We start from the raw sequence: 17,164 nt of genomic DNA, 5'->3' as shown, positions 1-17,164 counted from the left end.
TTCTAAGTTGTAACTGGTCAGTTGGTCAAAAAATAGTTTGCTTAACTTCTCCGTTGTAGTTGGTCAAAAAATAGTTTGCTTAACTTCTCGGTTGTAGTTGGTCTCTGCACCAGTTAGCGCGACTTACACGAATAATTAGGTTTATATCGATTCACTACGCCAAAACCAGTACAAGAAAAATTAAGTATGAGTCACAAAAACACAAAATTTACATTTATGTGTACATTTTGTGCTCGTCATTTTACATCACGTAGAATATCCTTTTTGGCCTACATACATTTATTTGCCTACTCTTTTCACTTCCAACGTAGGACAAAATTGATGAAGGCGGCGATTCGGTGCTCGAGCCCAGATGCTCCCGAAATCTTCGTCGTCCGCTCGTTACTCGGGATGCGAACAAATCCTGCTGGCGCGTCTGCTGCGGAACGGGGAAAAAGGGTTGTATTCGATATACAGTAGGAAACAATGGAGCTTTTGTGGGCCAGATCGTACGCGGGGAAAGGCCCGTTTCGCTTGCCAGTTATGGTCCGTGGACCAGGACGTTTGGTTTTGTACCGAGCCATGGATCAGAAAAGTGTGCAGCCCGTTTGGATAAAACGGCGACATCTGGAGTCGTCTCCACCCCTCTACCCGCAGAAATCACCTCTGTTCCGCCTTCATGGATTACGGGAGGACAGGCGGCGGCGCTTGATCTGTACCAGAAACTAGAAGATGGAAGATTGTGTGCATGAGTTCTTGCTTGATGCCGTGGACAGTTAGTTCCCGGGGGATCTAATATGTTTTTTGGGGTAAGCAGTGTCAGCAGGCACGCCGGGAGAAATAAGCTAACGCTGGCCATGACCGGCGCTGGTTGCCACTTGAGATCAGGTTCCCGCTCCGGGAGGAGTTCGCCGATAGCTTGGATCACACAGATCCAGCGCCTCTGGCCTTTCTGCTGGAGAGCTTGGCCAACGGTGGAGTCCCGGCGGACTCAAACAATGGGTCTGGTTACGGGCAGCAGATCGGCAGCGCTGTCCCGGAGAGAGCACACGGGGTGGTGCGCCGTCGTCCGGATGCTTCTCCTGCTTGGTTGGCGCAGTCAACTGACAGAATCAACCGGCAAGCCCCCGCTGGACGAAAAGGTCTGAACCCCAAACACTGTCATTGTAGAATTGCATTTGTTCAGAGTGTTTGCCCCACGTTCATATATCCAAACAAAATAATAATATCTGAGCTCACAGTAGTACGAATAAAAAATGCAGGAACTGATCTATGTAGCAGTGGAAATGTAAACCATGGTAGGCGATCGTAACAGTATAGCTGCTGTAACTACTTTTATGCAAATTCTGGAAGTATTTTACTATTGAAGGCCGGTTTGTAAATTTAGGTTATGACTCGGTAGTGCACCACCAGACAGGACTCCATGCCCATCACGGATGAGTGCATTGGAACAATCTATTCGGAAGTATGCGGAACCTATGAAAAGTTTAGTACATCCCACACTAGGCCTAAGTTTCAATTCATTGTGCGAGGCGACTTCTATAAGAGCCGGCTAAACGCCGAAAGGACAAAGTCAATGCAAGAAATTGTCTGCGGCTGCTCGGTAAACACTGATTCATGTAATTATCATTTTGGAAAATAAGTGGCAGCCATGGGTTTCGGTGCTGCAAGTGTGTTTAAATGATGGCATTTGTGTTTTTATGAAATTATACTGGGGAAACCAGAGGCAGAGAATAGTAGTTCATGCCACTGTGAGTGTCCTGCATTTATAAGGCTGCAGCGCACGACCGACAACAGTTGGTACATAATAGACCAAGGACATGGCCCACGACAAATATAACAAAGGCTATCTGGAAACAATATTTTTCTAGCTTGCTGGAATTCTCGTTGATGTCGCCCAAAAGGAACTCTTCTGCTGCGCGCAAGCTGTGAACCCCTATCTTGTTCATTTCAAGTAATACCTATAAGAACTAAATTGCTTCAGGGTTTATGTTGGCATCCGTGCCTTTGATTTTGCGATGACCGCAAGGGATCCCAAAAACCTTGTATACATCCTCAGCCCAGAACTTGAGGACCTTGCTGTCTGTCAGCACTATCTCTCTCCAACTGACACTTACCCTGCTCATTATCCAAGAGAAGGTAACAACAGAAGCTGATAATGCATGTATTACATGTAAAATAGGAGTGGAAGAGGTGTTGTCCAGCTACATGAAGAATTGTATTGTTCAGTTAAAATTTAAGGAAGAGAATAAGAGATACGGTGAGTTCCTGTTCAATCCATTTTTGTTGCCTATCATGCCTTCATTGAACCGAAAAAATGGACTATGACAAGAATAGAAAAGTTTATATTTAGGCATTTCTGCAAAACAGCAGACACACGATCATCACAAACAGCATGAGAACCACTTGATCTTGGACTTCTGAAGATGCGTCTGGCCTGCGCAGCTCAACTTTGCCATAGGCCAACTGGCATCCGCTGGCGACAAAGCTTAGGCATAGTCTGGTCTTGAAGCTGCTCGCAGGACTCATTGGCTTCCCGAGCTTCCCATCACCGCCTAGATCCAGCTGTTCATCTTTTTTCGTAATATCCTGATCATGTCCATTGTGGCTGCTTGTAAAGTGATGGAGGAAATGACAGTCATCGCCGAAGCGGTAGTCGCTGCTGCTGCGCATTGACAAAAAAAATTAGATCCACCGCAAGGAGAATGAGAGAAAATAATCCAGCTGTTGCAAAGTGATTGCAGGCAGCAATTTTTTGTTGTAGATACAAAAGGTTATTGTTCACAACATGCCATCCTTTCAGAAAAAGATTTGCTTTTCGAATGGAACAGCTTGATATTTATGACCACAGAAAATTAACCTGGAGGACCTGGTGTATATCTTCTTTGATTTGTTAAATGCCAACAAAGTCAGTGAATCTTTTAACTGAAGGGACTGGTTACATGCTCCAATACTACTTTCAAATGCAAAAAATGTTTTGAGACATCAATGCATGATTCTAGTTGTTCCCATGGACTGTTGGTGTGGAAGCAGATTGAATGCCGAGAGGACAAAGTCAATGCAGGAGATCGTTTGTGGCTGTCCGGTGTGTACTTAAATCTGTTTTGTTTTTTTTGTTTGTTAGAGAATATAAAATAGTTGGAAATGTAATTGACAATGACTCTTGGTTTTGCAAAGCAGGGTAAGCCAGATGCAGAGAATAGAAGGTCGTGTAGATGCAATTGACCTGCATTGATACGGCTACTGTGGGCGGCTGACAATAGTTGGTATATAATAGAGCATCATGAGAATCACAGCCAAGCACACAGATGTGTACACGAATGATCTAATACAGCCAGATGAAGCGGCGCAGGATAATGGCGAGGTGAGCACTGCAAACTCAGAGCAGGCAACGTTTGCCTTTGGTTTTATGCGATTGCTTCACGGTGATAAGTGTTCCAGGGTGAAGTTGTCCTCATGGATCGCAAAGGCGGAACGAGCTGCAAGCAGGAAATGGGCGTGGACTCAAGTTGCGGTTCTTTTGGAAGAAGGTTTCGGCGATTTCCCAACCTCCGGCATGCAGGTCGAATAAAGTGTTGCTATAACTGATGTAAAAAAACGATCCCTGACCGTGTATGTGTTGATTGACCTTAGTGACACTTGCTCACACGAAGAGGAGGTTGGTAGCATCTCATGTAAGCGTAGGCAGACAAAGAGTTGGTTTTGTTGATTGTCTGTGTCGCTGTATTTTTTCGGTCTCGCATGTAGAGCTCTGGCGTAGTTACTGTGGTGTGCATTTTGGGAGCACTTGTTGAAGGCAATAGTCTGGTATGCGTGAGCTAGCTTTTTTGATTGTCGAAACCATTGGTGTTGTAATGTACGACGTTGTTGCCGGAGTGCATCTGTTAGTACATTTCTAGTCGTAGTTTTTTGGTCATGGCTGGTGTGAGGAGGTGCGTTCGTGTAAAAGATGCAAATCATGCCCCAGGAAATAGAAAATGGCATTCATATTATTTCGTTAATGACAAATCATGCCTCGTTGCGATGTGTAATACAGACGAGCCGGATGTATGTCCCTTGCAGCAGCTAACCAACCAAGACGGCTCACCCGGGTACAGGAAATCAACTGAGCCGTGCACGGATCATCTGTTCCAACTGAAGGTGACGGTGGCCGTCGCAATTAATGCACGCAGGAACAGGCCATATTTGAGTGCAATAATTGGCTATACCTGACGCAAATACAGGTCACATGCACAGATCCAGATGGTAGCGAATGGTGCTGATTTCAGGTTCAGCTGAGCCTGAGCTCAGAATAGAATATCCGGCGAAGAATAGCAATTCCTCACCTGTGACGAATAGTGCGACCCGTTAAAATCACATCAGCAGACTAGGATAACTGGATAAGCAATTCCAATCCAGAATCCAATCCAATAATCCGAATAGTACAAAGCCCGACCAAGTAATCTCATACGTAGCCTACTGAAAACAGCAAGCCAAATTACACCGTAACTACCACCGTAATTAATGTTAACAAGAACACCGCACTCCACGAGCTACATGATCCACACCGTAACTACCTCCTGCACCGATACTGGAGCTCCTTAAACCTCCTGCACCGAGCTCCTTAATTGTAAGGGCCCATGCCGATACTGGAGCCGCCGTATGGAGTGTCACCAGCGGCATCCCGGGATTGGGAGTAGCTGATGTAATAGAACTCGCTCAGGATGGCCGTGAAGAAGGTGAAGGCTGCACCAGCAGCAAATACACCCTTGCGCAGCGTCTCGCAAGAGAGTGGGTCACCGTTGAAGATCCCCCTGTACCGGGTGTGGTATGCATTACGGACTGATCCTGCCAGCAAACACGCCGCTGCAACGAGGAAGGTCAACCTGCAAATGGGAAACAATCATCTTGCTGATGGAAAATTCTTAGGGAATTGTGATTGGAATGTTTTGGTTGATAGTAAATTATGTCATTATCTACTTTTTCCACATTACTACATGTTGGGCGTAGATCCGGACTGCTAACTCACCTGACCTGACTTAAGTTAGAGAATCTCAACGCAACCTCTAGGTACTGAAAAACATTTGGTCACGCCAGACAACAGCAATGTGCTGGCAGAGCATCCAGTTCAAGTTTCAATATACTATGTATTGAGGGACACAAGATGCACTCAGAAACAATCTGTTATGACCCGCGTTTACTATAGCCGGAGGAGGCCCAATCACGCGGCTAGCTACGGGCTTGGCCCAACTTATCACTATTTTTATTAGCACATAGGAGGATTATATAAACATTTGTAAGGACTCGTTTTGGCATTAAGCAATAAGTCATCTCTATTGCTCGGCTCTTGAACCGAGAAACCTAAACCCTAGCCGCCCTTGCGCCTTCCTCTCTTCCGCGCGATCACGGCGCCCCAGCACCGCCGCTCGCACCCCTCACCTCGGCAGCCTCCCTTCCACTCCTATAACCTGAGGGCACGGCCTGGTAGGAACCCAGCTCCTATCAATCTGGTATCAGCTGTCTCCAGTTCGATCATGTCCACCCCTCTGCCCACCGCCACCCTCCCGCTGCTGGTCACCACCACGCCGCCGATGACCACCGCGACGACCGCGCCGCCCTTGTCGGGACCGATCTCCTCCGCCGCCTGGACGCCACCGGTTACCGCCCCCATCGTCTTCACCCCCGAGGAGATGACGGCGGCGCTACAGGAGCTCGGGCAGGTGGTCGCGGGCATCCGCTCGTTCCACCAGGTCCCTATGGGCCGCCGCCAGCCCCCTTCGCCACCACCCTGGCGCCACAGCCGCACCAGTGGCCGCCGCCACCCCCGGCGACCTCCTTCGCCACCACCATGGTGCCGCCGCTGCAGCCGCCACCCCCAGCGTCCTCGTTCCAGGGCGTCCCGACGACGGCCCAGGGTGTGCCCATCCACCAGGTCCGATTCCCCCATCGCCGTCACCACTGCCGGCCTGGCTCGCCGGATCCCTCGAGCCAGTCTATACGACGGCCTCGGGCCAACCATCCTTGCCGCACCCTGCCATGCAGTACGGCGGGCCCTCGGGTTCCGCCGGCTGCTACGACGGCGTCGACGGGCCCCTGTTCCACGGCGGCACCCTGATGCCTGCCTACTCGGCTCCACCGCCCTCGCTCTTCCGCGCAGACGAGGCACACCCGCCCCTCGTCCACGCCTAAGCCACCGCTGCGATTCTCCAAGCTCGAGTTCGCCACCCTACGACGGCACCGTGGACCCCGCGAATTGGCTCAACCAGTGCGACCAATTTTTTAGAGGGCAGCGCACGCTCGCGTCCGACCGCACCTGGATCGCCTCATACCACCTCTGGGGAGCAGCTCAAACGTGGTACTACGCTCTCGAACGAGACGAGGGTGGCATGCCCCCATGGGAGCATTTTCGCGAGCTCTGCCTATTGCGCTTTGGACCGCCGATACGCGGGAGTCGGCTGGCGGAGCTTGGGCGCCTGCCTTTTCTCTCCACGGTGCAAGACTTCGCCGACCGCTTCCAAGCCCTAGCTTGCCACGCTCCCAGCGTCACGGCTCGCCAGCGGGCCGAGCTCTTCATTGGCGGTCTGCCGGACCACATCCGCGTGGACGTGGAGATGCGCGCGCCACAGGACCTCCAGACGGCCATGTACTATGCCCGCGCCTTCGAGCGTCGTGCGGTGGCCATGCAGCAGGCGCCACCGTCCCGGGCCGCCCGACAACCCCCCCCCCCCTCGGCCGACACCACCAGCGCCGGGGCGTCCTGCCCAGACCCTCGCAACACCCAACGCCCCGGCCGCGGCACGCCCATTCCGTTGGCTAACCCCGGCCGAGCAGCTCGAGCGCCGTCGTCAGGGGTTGTGCTACAACTGCGACGAGCCCTACGTTCCGGGCCATGTTTTCCCGCGCCTCTTCTACTTGGAGGCTGCAGACTGCATCGAGGAGGACGCCGCCGCCACCAGGCTCGATGACCCGACCGCTCCATTTGATGCCGAGGTTCCCCCGGGCCCCGACCAGGCGAACGCCCTCGTGGTCTCCCTCCATGCCCTCGCGGGCATCCGGACGGAGAAGACTATGCTGCTGCCGGTGACGATCAACGGGGAGCGGTTCCTCGCGCTGCTGCATACGGGCTCCACCCACAACTTCTTGCCCGGGGCCACCATGCGACGCCTAGCACCGCAACCGATTGGCGGGGAGCAGCTAAGTTACCGTGGACAATGGTGACCATCTACACTGCAAGGGTATTGCTCGGCATGTCCCCATCACCATCGGCGACGAGCACTTCACCATCACCTGCGTCGGCATTGACTTGGGCTGCTTCGACTTCATCCTCGGCGTCGACATTTTGCGGACCCTGGGTCCCATCCTCTGGGATTTAGACGCCATGACGATGATCTTCTGGCACCTGGGGCGCCGCGTCCGATGGGAGGGCGTGGGTGGCGCCGCCCCGGCGGTGCCCCAGCCCCGGTTGACGGCGGCCGCCGTCGACGCAGAGCACCCCCTGTTGGCTAGCCTGTTCCAGCAGCACAGCGACCTCTTCGACGAGCCACAGGGCCTCCCGCCAGTCCGGCCCTACGACCACCGCATCCACCTACTGCTGGACACGGCTCCTGTCGCCGTGCGGCCGTACCGCTAACCCCAGCTGCAGAAGCATGAGCTGGAGTGGCAGTGTGCGGTCATGCTCACCCAGGGCATCATCCGGATTTCGACATCATAGTTCTCTGTGCCGGTGCTCCTTGTGTTGGGGAACGTGGTAATTTCAAAAAAATTCCTACGCACACGCAAGATCATGGTGATGCATAGCAACGAGATGGGAGAGCGTTGTCCACGTACCCTCGTAGACCGAAAGCGGAAGCGTTATCACAACGCGGTTGATGTAGTCGTACGTCTTCACGATCCGACCGATCAAGTACCGAACGCACGGCACCTCCGAGTTCTACACACGTTCAGCTCGATGACGTCCCTCGAACTCCGATCCAGCCGAGTGTTGAGGGAGAGTTTCGTCAGCACGACGGCGTGGTGACGATGACGATGTTCCACCGACGCAGGGCTTCGCCTAAGCTCCGCAACGGTATTATCGAGGTGTAATATGGTGGAGGGGGGCACCGCACACGGCTAAGAGATCTCAAGGATCAATTGTTGTGTCTATGGGGTGCCCCCTGCCCCCGTATATAAAGGAGCAAGGGAGGAGGAGGCCGGCCCTAGGAGGGGGCGCACCAAGTGTGGAGTCCTACTAGGACTCCCTAGTCCTAGTAGGATTCCACCTCCCATATGGAATAGGAAAAGAGGAAGGGAAAAAGAGAAGGAAGGAAGGGGGCGCCCCCCTTCCCTAGTCCAATTCGGACCAGACCAAGGGGAGGGGTGCGGCCACCCTTGAGGCCCTTTTCCTTCTTTCCCGTATGGCCCAATAAGGCCCAATACGTATTCCCGTAACTCTCCGGTACTCCGAAAAATACCCGAATCACTCGGAACCTTTCCGAAGTCCGAATATAGTCGTCCAATATATCGATCTTTACGTCTCGACCATTTCGAGACTCCTCGTCATGTCCCAGATCTCATCCGGGACTCCGAACTCCTTCGGTACATCAACATACATAAACTCATAATAAAACTGTCATCGTAACTTTAAGCGTGCGGACCCTACGGGTTCGAGAACTATGTAGACATGACCGAGACACGTCTCCGGTCAATAACCAATAGCGGGACCTGGATGCCCATATTGGCTCCCACATATTCTACGAAGATCTTTATCGGTCAGACCGCATAACAACATACGTTGTTCCCTTTGTCATCGGTATGTTACTTGCCCGAGATTCGATCGTCGGTATCTCGATACCTAGTTCAATCTCGTTACCGGCAAGTCTCTTTACTCGTTCCGTAACACATCATCCCGCAACTAACTTATTAGTCACAATGCTTGCACGGCTTATAGTGATGTGCATTACCGAGTGGGCCCAGAGATACCTCTCCGACAATCGGAGTGACAAATCCTAATCTCGAAATACGCCAACCAAACAAGTACCTTTGGAGACACCTGTAGAGCACCTTTATAATCACCCATTTACGTTGTGATGTTTGGTAGCACACAAAGTGTTCCTCCGGTAAACGGGAGTTGCATAATCTCATAGTCATAGGAACATGTATAAGTCATGAAGAAAGCAATAGCAACATACTAAACGATCGGGTGCTAAGCTAACGGAATGGGTCAAGTCAATCACGTCATTCTCCTAATGAGGTGATCCCGTTAATCAAATGACAACTCATGTCTATGGCTAGGAAACATAACCATCTTTGATTAACGAGCTAGTCAAGTAGAGGCATACTAGTGACACTCTGTTTGTCTATGTATTCACACATGTATTATGTTTCCGGTTAATACAATTCTAGCATGAATAATAAACATTTATCATGATATAAGGAAATAAATAATAACTTTATTATTGCCTCTAGGGCATATTTCCTTCATTCTCCCACTTGCACTAGAGTCAATAATCTAGTTCACATCGCCATGTGATTTAACATGAATAGTTCACATCACCATGTGATTAACACCCATAGTTCACATCGTCATGTGACCATCACCCAAGAGGTTTACTAGAGTCAGTAATCTAGTTCACATTGCTATGTGATTAACACCCAAAGAGTACTAAGGTGTGATCATGTTTTGCTTGTGAGATAATTTTAGTCAACGGGTCTGTCATATTCAGATCCGTAAGTATTTTGCAAATTTCTATGTCTACAATGCTCTGCATGGAGCTACTCTAGCTAATTGCTCCCACTTTCAATATGTATCTAGACCGAGACTTAGAGTTATCTAGATTAGTGTCAAAACTTGCATTGACGTAACCTTTTACGACGAGCCTTTTGGCACTTCCATAATCGAGAAACATATCCTTATTCCAGTAAGGATAATTTTGACCGCTGTCTAGTGATCTACTCCTAGATCACTATTGTACTCCCTTGCCAAAATCAATGTAGGGTATACAATAGATCTGGTACACAGCATGGCATACTTTATAGAACCTATGGCCGAGGCATAGGGAATGACTTTCATTCTTTTTCTATCTTCTGCCGTGGTCGGGTTTTGAGTCTTACTCAATTTCACACCTTGTAACACAGCCAAGAACTTTTTCTTTGACTGTTCTATTTTGAACTACTTCAAAATCTTGTTAAGGTATGTACTCATTGAAAACTTTATCAAGCGTCTTGATCTATCTCTATAGATCTTGATGCTCAATATGTAAGCAGCTTCACCGAAGTCTTTCTTTGAAAACTCCTTTCAAACACTCATTTATGCTTTGTAGAATATTTCTACATTATTTCCGATCAACAATATGTCATTCACATATACTTATCAGAAATGTTGTAGTGCTCCCACTCACTTTCTTGTAAATACAGGCTTCACCGCAAGTCTGTATAAAACTATATCCTTTGATCAACTTATCAAAGCGTATATTCCAACTCCGAGATACTTGCACCAGTCCATAGATGGATCGCTGGAGCTTGCATATTTTGTTAGCACCTTTAGGATTGACAAAACCTTCTGGTTGCATCATATACAACTCTTCTTTAATAAATCCATTAAGGAATGCAGTTTTGTTTATCCATTTGCCATATTTCATAAAATGCGGCAATTGCTAACATGATTCGGACAGACTTAAGCATAGATACGAGTGAGAAACTCTATCGTAGTCAACACTTTGAACTTGTCGAAAACCTTTTGCGACAATTCTAGCTTTGTAGATAGTAACACTACTATCAGCGTCCGTCTTCCTCTTGAAGATCCATTTATTTTCTATTGCTTGCCGATCATCGGGCAAGTCAACCAAAGTCCACACTTTGTTCTCATACATGGATCTCATCTCAGATTTCATGGCCTCAAGCCATTTTGCGGAATCTGGGCTCACCATCGCTTCTTCATAGTTCGTAGGTTCGTTATGGTCTAGTAACATAACCTCCAGAACAGGATTACCGTACCACTCTGGTGCGGATCTTACTCTGGTTTACCTACGAGGTTTGGTAGTAACTTGATCTGAAGTTACATGATCATCATCATTAACTTCCTCACTAATTGGTGTAGAAGTCACAGGAACAGATTTCTGTGATGAACTACTTTCCAATAAGGGAGCAGGTACAGTTACCTCATCAAGTTCTACTTTCCTCCCACTCACTTCTTTCGAGAGAAACTCCTTCTCTAGAAAGGATCCATACTAAGCAACGAATGTCTTGCCTTCGGATCTATGATAGAAGGTGTACCCAACTGTCTCCTTTGGGTATCCTATGAAGACACATTTCTCCGATTTGGGTTTGAGCTTATCAGGATGAAACCTTTTCACATAAGCACCGCAACCCCAAAATTTTAAGAAACGACAACTTTGGTTTCTTGCTAAACCTCAGTTCATAAGGCGTCGTCTCAACGGATTTTGATGGTGCCCTATTTAACGTGAATGTAGCTGTCTCTAATGCATAACCCCCAAAACGATTAGTGGTAAATTGGTAAGAGACATCATAGATTGCACTATATCCAATAAAGTACGGTTATGACGTTCGGGCACACCATTATGATGTGGTGTTCCAGGTGGCATGAATTTGTGAAACTATTCCACATTGTTTTATCTGAAGGCCAAACTCGTAACTTAAATACTCTTCTCCACGATCAGATCGTAGAAACTTTATTTTCTTGTTACGATGATTTTCTGCTTCACTCTGAAATTATATGAACTTTTCAAATGTTTCAGGCTCTTGTTTCATTAAGTAGATATACCCATATCTGCTCAAATCATCTGTGAAGGTCAGAAAATAATGATACCTGCTACGAGCCTCAATATTCATCGGACCACATACATCTGTATGTATGATTTCCAACAAATCTGTTGCTCTCTCCATAGTTCCGGAGAGCGGCGTTTTAGTCATCTTGCCCATGAGGCACGGTTCGCAAGCATCAAGTGATTCGTAATCAAGTGATTCCAAAATCCCATCAGTATGGAGTTTCTTCATGCGCTTGACACCAATATGACCTAAACGGCAGTGCCACAAATAAGTTGCACTATCATTATTAACTTTGCATCTTTTGGCTTCAATATTATGAATATGTGTATCACTACGATCGAGATCCAACAAACCATTTTCGTTGGTGTGTATGACCATAGAAGGTTTTATTCATGTAAACAGAACAACAATTGTTCTCTAATTTAAATGAATAACCGTATTGCAATAAACATGATCAAATCATATTCATGCTCAACGCAAACACCAAATAACACTTATTTAGTTTCAACACTAATCCCGGAAGTACAGGGAGTGTGCGATGATGATCATATCAATCTTCGAACTACTTCCAACACACATCGTCACCTCGCCTTTTACTAGTCTCTGTTTATTCTGCAACTCCCGTTTTCGAGTTACTACTCTTTAGCAACTGAACCAGTATCAATTACCGAGGGGTTGCTATAAACACTAGTAAAGTACACATCAATAATCTGTATATCAAATATACCTTTGTTCACTTTTACTAGTCTCTGTTTATTCTGCAACTCCCGTTTCGAGTTACTACTCTTAGCAACTGAACCAGTATCAATTACCGAGGGGTTGCTATAAACACTAGTAAAGTACACATCAATAATCTGTATATCAAATATACCTTTGTTCACTTTGCCATCCTTCTTATCCACCAAATAGTTGGGGTAGTTCCGCTTCCAGTGACCAGTCCCTTTGCAGTAGAAGCACTTAGTCTCAGGCTTAGGACCAGACTTAGGCTTCTTCACTTGAGCAGCAACTTGCTTGCCGTTCTTCTTGAAGTTCCCCTTTCTCCCTTTGCCCTTTTCTTGAAACTAGTGGTCTCGTCAACCATCAACACTTGATGTTTTTCTTGATTTCTACCTTTGTCGATTTCAGCATCACGAAGAGCTCGGGAATTACTTTCGTCATCCCTTGCATACTATAGATCATCACGAAGTTCTACTAACTTGGTGATGGTGACTAGAGAATTCTGTCAATCACTATTTTATCTGGAAGATAAACTCCCACTTGATTCAAGCGATTGTAGTACCCAGACAATCTGAGCACATGCTCACTAGTTGAGCGATTCCCCTCCATCTTTTTGCTATAGAACTTGTTGGAGATTTCATATCTCTCAACTCGGGTATTTGCTTGAAATATTAACTTCAACTCCTGGAACATCTCATATGGTCCATGACGTTCAAAACGTCTTTGAAGTCCCGATTCTAAGCCGTTAAGCATGGTGCACTAAACTATCAAGTAGTCATCATATTGAGCTAGCCAAACGTTCATAACGTCTGCATCTGCTCCTGCAATAGGTCTGTCACCTAGCGGTGCATCAAGGACATAATTTTTCTGTGCAGCAATGAGGATAATCCTCAGATCACGGATCCAATCCGCATCTTTGCTACTAACATCTTTCAACATAATTTTTCTCTAGGAACATATCAAAAAATAAACACAGGGAAGCAACAACGCGAGCTATTGATCTACAACATAATTTGCAAAATACTATCAGGACTAAGTTCATGATAAATTTAAGTTCAATTAATCATATTACTTAAGAACTCCCACTTAGATAGACATCCCTCTAATCATCTAAGTGATTACGTGATCCAAAGCAACTAAACCATGTCCGATTAACACGTGAGATGGAGTAGTTTCAATGGTGAACATCACTATGTTGATCATATCTACTATATGATTCACGCTCGACCTTTCGGTCTCTGTGTTCCGAGGCCATATCTGTATATGCTAGGCTCGTCAAGTTTAACCTGAGTATTCCGCGTGTGCAACTGTTTTGCACCCGTTGTATTTGAACGTAGAGCCTATCACACCCGATTAACACGTGGTGTCTTAGCACGAAGAACTTTTACAACGGTGCATACTCAGGGAGAACACTTTTATCTTGAAATTTTAGTGAGAGATCATCTTATAATGCTACCGTCAATCAAACCAAGATAAGATGCATAAAGGATTAACATCACATGCAATCAATATAAGTGATATGATATGGCCATCATCATCTTGTGCTTGTGATCTCCATCTCCGAAGCACGTGCTTGTGATCTCCATCTCCGAAGCATCGTCATGATCACCATCGTCACCGGCGCGACACCTTGATCTCCATCGTAGCATCGTTGTCGTCTCGCCAACTTATTGCTTTTACGACTATCGCTACCGCTTAGTGATAAAGTAAAACTATTACATGGCGATTGCATCTCATACAATAAAGCGACAACCATATGGCTCCTGCCAGTTGCCGATAACTCGGTTACAAAACATGATCATCTCATACAACACATTATATCACATCATGTCTTGACCATATCACATCACAACATGCCCTGCAAAAACAAGTTAGACGTCCTCTACTTTGTTGTTGCAAGTTTTACGTGGCTGCTACGGGCTTAGCAAGAACCGTTATTACCTACGCATCAAAACCACAACGATAGTTTGTCAAGTTGGTGCTGTTTTAACCTTCGCAAGGACCGGGCGTAGCCACACTCGGTTCAACTAAAGTGAGAGAGACAGACACCCGCCAGTCACCTTTAAGCAACGAGTGCTCCGAACGGTGAAACCAGTCTCGCGTAAGCGTACGCGTAATGTCGGTCCGGGCCGCTTCATCTCACAATACCGCTGAACCAAAGTATGACATGCTGGTAAGCAGTATGACTTATATCGCCCACAACTCACTTGTGTTCTACTCGTGCATAGCATCAACGCATAAAACCAGGCTCGGATGCCACTGTTGGGGAACGTAGTAATTTCAAAAAATTTCCTACGCACACGCAAGATCATGGTGATGCATAGCAACGAGAGGGGAGAGTGTTGTCCACGTACCCTCGTAGACCGAAAGCGGAAGCGTTATCACAACGCGGTTGATGTAGTCGTACGTCTTCACGATCCGACCGATCAAGTACCGAACGCACGGCACCTCCGAGTTCTACACACGTTCAGCTCGATGACGCCCCTCGAACTCCGATCCAGCCGAGTGTTGAGGGAGAGTTTCGTCAGCACGACGGCGTGGTGACGATGACGATGTTCCACCGACGCAGGGCTTCGCCTAAGCTCCGCAACGGTATTATCGAGGTGTAATATGGTGGAGGGGGGCACCGCACACGGCTAAGAGATCTCAAGGATCAATTGTTGTGTCTATGGGGTGCCCCCTGCCCCCGTATATAAAGGAGCAAGGGAGGAGGAGGCCGGCCCTAGGAGGGGGCGCACCAAGTGTGGAGTCCTACTAGGACTCCCTAGTCCTAGTAGGATTCCACCTCCCATATGGAATAGGAAAAGAGGAAGGGAAAAAGAGAAGGAAGGAAGGGGGCGCCCCCTTCCCTAGTCCAATTCGGACCAGACCAAGGGGAGGGGTGCGGCCACCCTTGAGGCCCTTTTCCTTCTTTCCCGTATGGCCCAATAAGGCCCAATACGTATTCCCGTAACTCTCCGGTACTCCGAAAAATACCCGAATCACTCGGAACCTTTCCGAAGTCCGAATATAGTCGTCCAATATATCGATCTTTACGTCTCGACCATTTCGAGACTCCTCGTCATGTCCCAGATCTCATCCGGGACTCCGAACTCCTTCGGTACATCAACATACATAAACTCATAATAAAACTGTCATCGTAACTTTAAGCGTGCGGACCCTACGGGTTCGAGAACTATGTAGACATGACCGAGACACGTCTCCGGTCAATAACCAATAGCGGGACCTGGATGCCCATATTGGCTCCCACATATTCTACGAAGATCTTTATCGGTCAGACCGCATAACAACATACGTTGTTCCCTTTGTCATCGGTATGTTACTTGCCCGAGATTCGATCGTCGGTATCTCGATACCTAGTTCAATCTCGTTACCGGCAAGTCTCTTTACTCGTTCCGTAACACATCATCCCGCAACTAACTTATTAGTCACAATGCTTGCAAGGCTTATAGTGATGTGCATTACCGAGTGGGCCCAGAGATACCTCTCCGACAATCGGAGTGACAAATCCTAATCTCGAAATACGCCAACCCAACAAGTACCTTTGGAGACACCTGTAGAGCACCTTTATAATCACCCATTTACGTTGTGACGTTTGGTAGCACACAAAGTGTTCCTCCGGTAAACGGGAGTTGCATAATCTCATAGTCATAGGAACATGTATAAGTCATGAAGAAAGCAATAGCAACATACTAAACGATCGGGTGCTAAGCTAACGGAATGGGTCAAGTCAATCACGTCATTCTCCTAATGAGGTGATCCCGTTAATCAAATGACAACTCATGTCTATGGCTAGGAAACATAACCATCTTTGATTAACGAGCTAGTCAAGTAGAGGCATACTAGTGACACTCTGTTTGTCTATGTATTCACACATGTATTATGTTTCCGGTTAATACAATTCTAGCATGAATAATAAACATTTATCATGATATAAGGAAATAAATAATAACTTTATTATTGCCTCTAGGGCATATTTCCTTCATTCTCCCACTTGCACTAGAGTCAATAATCTAGTTCACATCGCCATGTGATTTAACATGAATAGTTCACATCACCATGTGATTAACACCCATAGTTCACATCGTCATGTGACCATCACCCAAGAGGTTTACTAGAGTCAGTAATCTAGTTCACATTGCTATGTGATTAACACCCAAAGAGTACTAAGGTGTGATCATGTTTTGCTTGTGAGATAATTTTAGTCAACGGGTCTGTCATATTCAGATCCGTAAGTATTTTGCAAATTTCTATGTCTACAATGCTCTGCATGGAGCTACTCTAGCTAATTGCTCCCACTTTCAATATGTATCTAGACCGAGACTTAGAGTTATCTAGATTAGTGTCAAAACTTGCATTGACGTAACCTTTTACGACGAGCCTTTTGGCACTTCCATAATCGAGAAACATATCCTTATTCCAGTAAGGATAATTTTGACCGCTGTCTAGTGATCTACTCCTAGATCACTATTGTACTCCCTTGCCAAAATCAGTGTAGGGTATATAATAGATCTGGTACACAGCATGGCATACTTTATAGAACCTATGGCCGAGGCATAGGGAATGACTTTCATTCTTTTTCTATCTTCTGTCGTGGTCGGGTTTTGAGTCTTACTCAATTTCACACCTTGTAACACAGCCAAGAACTTTTTCTTTGACTGTTCTATTTTGAACTACTTCAAAATCTTGTTAAGGTATGTACTCATTGAAAACTTTATCAAGCGTC

At 47.0% G+C, this 17,164-nt stretch overlaps 1 protein-coding gene and 1 long non-coding RNA gene across 3 annotated transcripts in view; one reads left to right on the top strand and one right to left on the bottom strand.

Annotated features, from left to right (window-relative positions):
• The first annotated feature begins 556 nt into the window (after positions 1-556).
• LOC109768059 (uncharacterized) lies at positions 557-3,895 on the top strand. Of its 2 annotated transcripts, XR_002233987.4 has the most exons (4): positions 557-1,121; positions 1,242-3,064; positions 3,160-3,343; positions 3,421-3,895. It is a non-coding gene; the product is annotated as an uncharacterized lncRNA (long non-coding RNA). The 2 variants fall into 2 exon arrangements; XR_002233986.4 differs by having other exon boundaries at positions 557-3,064.
• A 451-nt stretch (positions 3,896-4,346) lies between these two features.
• The window catches only part of LOC109768060 (uncharacterized), a 38,934-nt gene continuing 26,116 nt past the window's right edge, over positions 4,347-17,164 (bottom strand). Inside the window, exon 3 of the mRNA XM_020326796.4 lies at positions 4,347-4,844. Coding sequence (XP_020182385.1) covers positions 4,583-4,844 — 262 coding nt within the window. The 3' untranslated portion in view covers positions 4,347-4,582. The remainder of the gene's footprint in view (positions 4,845-17,164) is intronic.

This window comes from Aegilops tauschii, chromosome 2 (assembly GCF_002575655.3).
Source record: "Aegilops tauschii subsp. strangulata cultivar AL8/78 chromosome 2, Aet v6.0, whole genome shotgun sequence".
In the NCBI taxonomy this organism is placed as follows: domain Eukaryota; kingdom Viridiplantae; phylum Streptophyta; class Magnoliopsida; order Poales; family Poaceae; genus Aegilops; species Aegilops tauschii.
This window is presented reverse-complemented; position numbering and strand designations above follow the sequence as displayed.